General features: G+C 51.6%; 2 protein-coding genes across 2 annotated transcripts; one reads left to right on the forward strand and one right to left on the reverse strand.

Annotated features, from left to right (window-relative positions):
* The first annotated feature begins 21 nt into the window (after positions 1–21).
* Positions 22–3,330, forward strand: LOC6543736 (probable leucine--tRNA ligase, mitochondrial). The gene is made up of 4 exons (XM_001971907.3): positions 22–251; positions 304–2,095; positions 2,150–2,391; positions 2,455–3,330. The coding sequence occupies exons 1-4, from the start codon at positions 162–164 to the stop codon at positions 2,941–2,943; spliced, it is 2,613 nt and encodes an 870-aa protein (XP_001971943.1). The 5' UTR covers positions 22–161; the 3' UTR covers positions 2,944–3,330.
* A 5-nt stretch (positions 3,331–3,335) lies between these two features.
* On the reverse strand, positions 3,336–8,366 carry LOC6543737. The gene is made up of 3 exons (XM_026977710.1): positions 7,931–8,366; positions 6,509–7,613; positions 3,336–6,432 (listed from the first exon to the last, which is right to left on the reverse strand). Exons 2-3 carry the CDS (start codon positions 7,335–7,337, stop codon positions 3,347–3,349), a joined length of 3,915 nt encoding a protein of 1,304 aa, XP_026833511.1. The 5' UTR covers positions 7,338–7,613; positions 7,931–8,366; the 3' UTR covers positions 3,336–3,346.
* Between the last annotated feature and the right edge of the window lie 714 nt (positions 8,367–9,080).

Raw genomic sequence — 9,080 nt, forward strand, 5'->3', positions numbered from 1 at the left:
ATGCTTCCCGCCAAAAATGCCCAGAGCCTATATAAGCCAAGTGCGCGGTGTGGCAGCTCAATGCAGAGCAACAGCTGTTCGTCTGTAGAGTGCAGTGCGTTCCTACCATTTTGTTATTTAATAATCGTGAAATGTGCAATTTAATCAATTAATACGGTATAATGCAAGCACTGAGGAGAACACGACCCTGGAGAGCAGTATACTGGAATAGCTGGCGGCGCCTGCTTACCCAAAGCTGCACGGGGAATGAGGTGGGTGCATAATATTTCCTAGAAACCCAATAAGATCTTTGTTAAATTCCAGAATCCCGAGCTAACTAGTGATGTCAAGCACCGGATTGAGGCCCACTGGCGGGAGCAGCTCAGTGGAGGGCAGTTCAACCCCAAGGACTCGAAGGACAAGTACTATGTGCTCTCCATGTTTCCGTATCCCTCCGGCAACCTTCACATGGGCCATGTGCGCGTGTATACCATCGCCGATTCGGTAGCTCGTTTCCAGCGAATGTGCGGCAAGAATGTGTTCCAGCCCATGGGCTGGGACTCCTTTGGGCTGCCCGCCGAGAACGCCGCCAATCAGCGTGGGGTGGAGCCCGCATCCTGGACTGAGCAGAACATTGCCCAGATGAAGGAACAACTCAAGCGACTGGGTTGCTCCTTTGATTGGAACCATGAACTATCCACCTGCAGCCCGAAGTACTACAAGTGGACGCAGCACCTGTTCCTAATGCTCCATCGCCATGGATTGGCCTACCAAAACGAGGCTCTTGTTAACTGGGATCCCGTAGACAAGACTGTGCTCGCAGATGAGCAGGTGGACGCCAATGGCTGCTCGTGGCGTTCGGGCGCCAAGGTGGAAAAGAAACTGCTCAGGCAGTGGTTCATCCGAACGAGTGCTTATGCCAAACAATTGCTAGATGGCTTGGAGGATCCCACGCTGCGCGACTGGAGGGATATTATCAACCTGCAGCGCCACTGGATAGGAGACTGCGATGGATACGCCTTCAACCTGCTCACCTCCGCCTCCGGACTCTTACGAGTGTGGACTACCCATCCGGAGTACTTGAAAGATCCCCATGCCTTTCTCGTGCTCCGCAGCAATCATCACTTGTCAAAGCTAGAGGGTGCGGGCAGCCTAAGCGCGGAAAATCCCTTCGCAGGCACTACAATGCCTGTGGTATTCAGCGACGAAGTGACATTTCCACCAAAGAGCGATGTTTATCTGGCAGCACCCAGTTTCCGCAGCGAGGACAAGGATTTGTGGGACTCGTATGGACCTGCTTTTACTTCAAATGGCAAGGAGGAGGAAACCCTGAGTCCAGCCAACTGGGAAATGTTAAGGAAAGAGGTGCTCCAGGCAGCCACACGTCTTAATGTGGGCGGCTATCGTGTATCCTCAAAGCTGCAGGATTGGTTGATCTCACGACAGCGCTATTGGGGCACTCCTATTCCTATTGTACACTGTCGAAAGTGCGGAGCAGTGCCAGTGCCAGAGGAGCAGCTGCCGGTGTCTCTGCCTCCGAAGGATTCTCCGCAAGAAGCTTTTCTTTGTGAGTGTCCAAAATGCGGTGAGAAGGATGCGCGAAGGGAGACGGATACCATGGATACATTTGTGGACAGCTCTTGGTACTATTTGCGCTACTTGGACGCCCAAAATTCCGAACGCATTTTCGATCCAGCGTTGACCAACAAGTTTATGCCAGTGGATTTGTACATCGGAGGCAAGGAACACGCCGTGCTCCATCTTTACTACGCCCGCTTTATGAACCACTTCCTGCACAGTTGCGGCCTCTCGCCCACCAGCGAACCCTTTTCCCGACTGCTAGTCCAGGGCATGGTCATGGGTCGCTCTTTCCGGGTGAAGGGCAGTGGACGCTATGTGCCCGAATCAGAAGTGGATATTGTAAACGCCAAGAAGAACCAGGCGGTGCTAAAGGAAACCAAAGAGCCCGTGGTCATGACCTGGGAAAAGATGTCTAAGTCGAAGCTCAACGGTGTGGAGCCCAGCGATATGTTCAACGAATACGGCACGGACACAACGAGACTGATCATTCTGGCCGATGTGGCGCCCACATCACACCGCAACTGGTCCAGTGCAAGTGAGTATTGAGTTAAATGTGATATATCCTATTTGATATATATGTATATGACAGCATTTCCTGGCATCCTAAACTGGCAAAAGAGGCTTTGGCTGACCCTGCAGGACTTCCAAGAGGCTCGCGAAGATCCAACTGCTTCGGATGTTGTGCCGACCAGTGAAGAGTTCCTGGCTGAGGATTCAAAGCTGTTCGATGCGCGAAACTTTTATGTGAAAGGCGCCACCTTTAACTACCGCCATGCACAGCAACTCAGTGTGGCTATTTCCAAAATGCAAGGGCTGACCAATTCCCTAAGGGTAAGACGTAAAAATGAATCTGTGTTCTAATCTCTAATCTAAGCCTATGCCATAATATTTTAGCGCACACCTAAGCATGTCCTGCGGCACGGCAAGCAGTTTGAACGGGCCCTGGCTGCTCAGATCATCATGCTCGCACCAATGGCTCCGCACTTTGCCTCCGAACTGTGGTCAAAGTTCGTGTCCATACCAGGCAGATTGAATCCCGCCAGTCAGGAGTTGCAGTGGAGCGAAGATGTGTTGGCTCAGCGCTGGCCAGACATCGACTCCGCCTACAATCTGGATCTCAGCATTAAAGTCAATGGATTTGAGAACTGTGTAATCAAAGTGCAGAGAACGCTCCTGGATAAGGTAACGCATAGTGATGCCCTTGACATTGCCTTTAACACCGAATCCGTGACATCGTACCTCATCGACAAGAAAATACGCACCACCAATTTTGTGCTTTACCCGGGCATCGAGGCTATTCTGAATATATATGTGGATAAGGCGAAGAAGACGCAAAAGCCGGCGCCCACCAATGATGATGCAGAGGCTCAGCCTCAGGCGTAGGATTGGCCTAAGAATGGTTCAACTTTGATGGTTAGAAACGGCAGTGGATAGAAACACCTACTGAAAACTCCTTGCTACTTTCTATGAAATCCTTGCGAGCTGAACCACTTTGATATTAGTGCTTAAGCCGAACAGACTACGGAGGAGAGTGGGTTGAACCCGCCCAAATGCATTTTCGGTGTTTGCCAGAAGGACGCCATCCTAGATTGGTACCTTTTAATCATGTTTAATGTTAAATATTTATAAAAATTGGACTAGTTGTAAGCAGCTGCTTTACAGGATTGGTAAATGCCTAGAATCATAGGAATATAATGGTTGCTCTACCTGTGCGCCTCTATCTAAAAGCCAGATCGACTAATAATTTCTTCATTTTTCTTTTGTTGGTACTTCATCACTCATCAGCTCACTTCATCAGCTCGCACATGAGATTCCGCAGGTAGACATCCAGCTGGGCGTAGTCCAGCAGCGTATTCCGGATGATATCGAGAAGCATGCTCGGCCAAAGAGTTTCCAGTTTGTGCAGCTTCTCCACGGCGTTGCAGGTGTTCTCCAGCAGAAGGGCAAAGTGCTGTCGACCTCGATCTCGGACACTGGGCGCCATGGCAGTGCTTCCCGCTTCCGTCGCTTGATTCAGGTTTAGTGAGGTGGCTGTTCCTGCTCCACCTCCAGCGTTTTTCTTCCACTGGAGTGCCTCTTTTCCCACCACGAGTCGCAGGGACTTGTTGTCCGGCCGCAGAAGCCACTCTTTCGGAGAAAGTTTGCTGGCCGTACAGGTTTCATCCAGACGCAGTCTCGCCAAAAGCGGTTGCAGCATCACCTCGGGCATGGACCACAGCACCAGGTCAGAGAGTCCAACGTACGTGGCATTCGCAGCTTCTACTTCTGCTTCGGTGACCTCCTGACCATTTAGCTGCTTCAGTCCCCAGTGTGATAGTCTGTAGATGGCGTATGCTCGCCAGGATGCCTTCGACGTAATGCCATTGCCCTCGGCGTCGATCAGTAAGCTGCTGAGTCCCTGGAGCTCCGCCAACCCATTGAGTTGACCCAAACAGGAGATATTTGTTTCCCGGAACACATAGTGCTCGGCGTGGGGGAACCGCAGCTTAATCCTGCCCAGAACACACACGATGCTGTTGAAGTTAATGTAACTGAAGTTCAGCGTGTGCACATCGTTCGCCTTGGACGGATTCCACTGCTTATCGATGAAACGGAGCGCTCCTTGGCCGTAGATGTTAAGGTACCTTCCACATATCTCAATCAGATAATCGCCACCTTGTTCTCTTTCCCGTTCAGCGGCACTGGGCTTGGATACTGTTATGGCCGCGTTTGGAGTCGCAGCTGCTCCTGCAGGGGCTGCTGATGTTGTGGAGCTTGCTGTTCCAGCTCCTGCTCCTGCTGAGGATTGGTTGCTACTATTCGTTGCCGCTTTTGCTTGAGTTGCCACCAAGTTTAATCCATTGTTGGCGGTCTTTCCCCGACCCGCACTATTGGAACTGCTGCTGTTACTGGTGCTACTGCTCACGGTTTGTGCCCGCACAAGACTGCCTGCCATGTACCGCTTGGAGGAAGCAGCTGCTGCACCTCTCTGGTGAATCTGCAAGCCCAATTGTGTGATGGGCGCATGACGGGCACGCTGCTTGCTGCTGGTCGGACGACTTGTATTGGCGGATGCAGTGGCGGGTACAGGCAAGGTGGCAATTATGGTTGTTGATGGTGATGGAGACGTGCCGCCGGCCACCGGAGTTCCTGGGGCAGCTGGCGGAGTCAAGGTCAGTGCAGGTGGCGAAGGTGAAGATGAGACCGGCGCCGGCGGTGTTACTTTAGTTACTTCAGGAGATTGGCTTGCAACTGGAACAGGCGATGAAATTGGCTTTTCCGTCAAGCCCACCTTGTTGGAGTTTTCATCGATTTGCGGCGTCTGTGGTTTATTTTTAGCACCGCCGTCCTCATTATCCGAGCTATAACAACTGGAGCAGGAGTCCACATTGGGTCCTAGACTGGAGGCCTCTGAGGAGGCGCCATCCTCTTCGTGTGGGTTCCTCAGATCCTTCGCAATAGGCGGCAGTTTAATCAGTGTCTGCAATTCATCAATCAGTTCCTTGGGCTGCTGCGACTCCTCAGACTCGGTTTCCCCCTCCTCGCCTGCGGGACCTTCGTTGGACTCATTGATCTTGGCCAGCTCGCTGGTGAGTCGGCTCTTGGGACGACCCACCACTGTCTGTTGCGAACGTAAAAGTTCCCAGTTGGTCCTGGCATTGGATATTACCTCTTCTCGCCGGATGTTGTGATAGGCCTCGGAGCTTCCAGGAGCAGCTTGTGCCTGTTCCTTGTGCTGGCGCCAAGCTAGAGCCGCCCGACGCACCTGCTCCGTGATGGGCATCTGACTTAGGGTTTGCAGCAGTGGAAGGTACGAAACCATGAAGGATACACAATCGCCGGCCAGGGAGACAGGATTGTTCTCGATCGTGACTTCCAGGAGGCGGGTGGCCCTAGCTATACTGGCCATATCATCAACCCTGTGCAGATCGTTGTGGCATAACCAAAGCCTCTCCAGAGCCACCAGGTGCTGGAATCCATTGATCCGCCGGAGCTTGTTCCGCTTGAGGTTCAACTCCCGAAGGCAGCGCAGACCAAGAAAATCCTGCTGATTTATCTGGCGAATTTGATTCCCCGCCAGATTCAATGATTTCAGTTGCTGCAGGCAGTTGATGCGACTGCCCAGACTGGTGAGTTTATTACCATGTAGATCCAACACTCTTAGCGTATCCTTCAACGAGGACAGACCACCAATATCCGTAATCCTGTTCTTGCCCAGCAGTAGCACCGAAAGCGAAGGTAGCCCATCCAGATTCGCTATCCTCTCGATCTGGTTATCATACAGATCCAAAAACACCAGCTGCTGAAAGATGCTGCCATAGTTAGCACTTAGGCTCAACTGCTTGTTCTTGATGCTCAGCTGCTCCAAGGCAGAAATGGTGGTCATGCCGCTGGGAGAATCCTCCTCTTCACCACATCCGCCGCACAGAGAGAGATTGCTACTGTGCAAGGCACTGCCCTCATCGCAGCTCTGGAGGAGATTGCTGCCAGCTCCACCCGGCACGCCCACTCCTCTGGCTTTGGTTGCCTTGAGCAGTGCCCTCCGTTGGATGAGCTGTTGCTGATGCTTCATTGCCTGGAGGCTGCTGCTCACGAAGCTCTTGGATTTCTCCAATCCGTAGCGCATGCGTAACGCCGGCGGAGGCGTCAGTTGCGCCTGTCCATAGTTGTACCCTCGTTTCGCCAGCTTGGAGCGTCCTGCTGCTGTTCCTCCGTTGATGGCCAATGCCTGAGTTGTCAGTGGACTGCCCGAACCCGGACTGCCGCCGGACTTGGGCGATAGGCGATGGGAATTGCCGCCTGCATTGGTCATGGCACGGGTGAGTCTGCCTGGATGATGGCCTCGCAGGCCGGAGCGTCCTCCCTCCTTGTTTCCATTGCCGTTGCTATATTCTAGGGGCGAAAAATGGAATATCAATTGGAGATCTAAGCGCTGTTATCTAAATTCTCAAATTTGCAGGATACAAACCACCCAGCTTATTATTGTTACTCTCCCTTGGAGTGGCGATGGCAATGGGAGGCACTGGCGGAGGCGGCGGAGCCAGCTCCTTGGGTATGTGGAAAGTGTTGATCAGGTTGTGCTGCAGCGACAGCAGTCGAAGATTGGGCTCCTGCTCAAAGATGGGAATCGCCGTGAGCCCTCTTTTGTCGTAGTTGATGCGATCGGGCAGCTCCTCGCGCTCCTTGGGCAATCTCTGGATGCGACAGATGCCATTTGGTTGCGGCGTGACGATGGCTCCGCTCACCAGGGTTCCGCCTGTACTGCCCACCAATGTGTTGGGCGTTACAGCCGCTGTAGCTGGACGACAACTATTGGAGGCCGCCGAGGAGGACGTGGACTTGGAGCGCTGTCGCTGGAGGCCAACGCCGCGTGGTAGATTCCGTTGCTGTTGCTGCTGCTGTTGGCGGATTTGCGCTGCGGCGGCATAGCCTCGCTTCAGCTGTTGCTGCTGTCCAACTTGCAGCTCCGATTGCTGTTGGAGTTGCTGCTGCTGCTGCTGCGGCGGCACTGGTCGCTTGGGGATGACGTTGTGGCTTAAGGTGCTATGGGAGCGACCAATAGGACGCCGGCGTAGTCTTTGATTAAAACTAGGAACGAACGGTTCGATTTTCAGCAAAGATGTTTGAGGTAAGTAGTTCTGTTGTTGTTGTTGTTGTAGTTGTTGTTGGGGCTGCGGCGAGGGATTCGTTGCAGCCGGAGTCGCAGCAGGAGCAGCCGCAGGCGCAGGAGCAGGGCAGGCTGCCTCCGGCGTGGGCGTTTCATCGTTGAGTATGGAGCGGCCGCGGCACTTGGCCATGGAGATCAGCTGGCGGCGCCTGGCATGAGTTGCCGCCGATGTCGCTGGCTTCGTCCTTGGCGGCTCCTGGCCTTGCACCTGGACTGGCACCTGGCCCTGCCCCTGCCCCTGCCCCTGGCCCGTTGCCGTGCGTGTGGCACCTTCCACCTTCGAGTTTCATAATAGTTCGATGCGGGCAAGCGACTCCTGGAGAGCTCCGGACATAGTTACGGGGATTTACGATGGTCCTTGCGATGATACCCCTATTTTCGTTGCATAATCTGCAATCCCTAGAGTCTGTTAAATATATAAATATAGGGCGTAAGTTTAGATAAGTAACAGTTCTTGGATAGATGAGTTAGGATTGTTGAATTTAAGCACACGCTGCATTTTGCACTACTTTAAAGGGGATATTAAATACTGGCATTTAGAGTATAACTAATATTTGCTGAACGTTCAAAAATTTTGCTGATTAAAGACCAAAGTGTCTGTATCCTCTCGGAATAACAAGAGAACTAATTTCACATAATCCCATGGGTTGTGTTCCATTTTGGGAATTTAAAACCGATATAAAGGTATTTACAACTGCCTTGCAGTAATTGAAATTTGCTCACCCAGTTTTATATGTAAATCCCAGAAATGACGAAAAACCAGTCCTGGTTATCTAATTTGCAATTGCATTCGGCTCTCCGGTGGACGGATTATGGATTAGTTGCTTCTTTTTGGGGACACACAAATAGATACAGTGGGAGTGCCTCGAATGGAATTGGGAGCGACTGCTCCACTTGAGCTGCTTTTCCCTTCAGTTCTCGTTGATTTTCGGTGATTTTTGTTTGTCGATTGGAGTATTCAGTCTTCTGCGGTACAGAGGGTATAGATATATAGATATGTAGATAAAACTATGGTTTTTGTGTGCTCCTCGAGTGTTGTTGGTCGCCTCCGTGGCAGATCTGAGCCAGGATTCGTGGACTCGCTGGGCTCGGGCATGTGGGCCCATTTTATTAGTTTGTTTATTCGGGTTATACATTCACGGTTTTGGCCTGGCGCGGTTGCCATAGAACACTTGTATGCGGTGCATTTGGAAGACAGTTGCTGTCCCTGTTCCGCTCGCTCGCCGTCCCACTCGCACCGCCTGATTGGCGTTATTAGTTTGTTTATTTAAAGCTCTTTTGGGCCAATTCGAGCCCAAAACAGCCAGCCAGGCCGACTGTCGGAAAGGTGGAACTTGCACACCCAGTCGGCTTGTTGCTGCCACGACTGGCGCTTCTAAACATACCAAAACATTGGATTTCTTGCCTAAATGGCGGTACACCGCGCACGGCGGAGTCCATGGGGATTTCCAGTCGAGTCTCATAACTTACGTGATTACCCGCTAATGCAGCTTATTTTGTTCTATTCAGGTCAATTAGGAACAATATTTTGTTCGCACTTAAAAAGGGTTTCCAGCATTTTTGCTCAATGAACTTAAAAACGATTGATTGCTTTGAATCCATTTAACCCAGAATTTATTATTATTATAAATGCTGCGCAAAGTGCACTCATATAAAGTGCTGTTTTCAAGCAAACTGCTAACGCTTTTCCAGAAAACTCTTTTAAAGATTTTCGCACAGCCCAGGAAAATGCACTTCGTGGTTTGGGCCAGACTTTGGCCGGTTTTTCTCGGCTAGCGCCCTCAGCATTCACCTTGGCCGTGTGCAATTGAAGGGAAAGTCGTTTGCATTAAAAACCCATTTCGTGGCTTTCATAGCTCTTGTTGTTGTTATT

The sequence above is a fragment of the Drosophila erecta genome, unplaced genomic scaffold (assembly GCF_003286155.1).
Source record: "Drosophila erecta strain 14021-0224.00,06,07 unplaced genomic scaffold, DereRS2 tig00000021-arrow-pilon, whole genome shotgun sequence".
Taxonomy (NCBI): Eukaryota; Metazoa; Arthropoda; class Insecta; order Diptera; family Drosophilidae; genus Drosophila; species Drosophila erecta.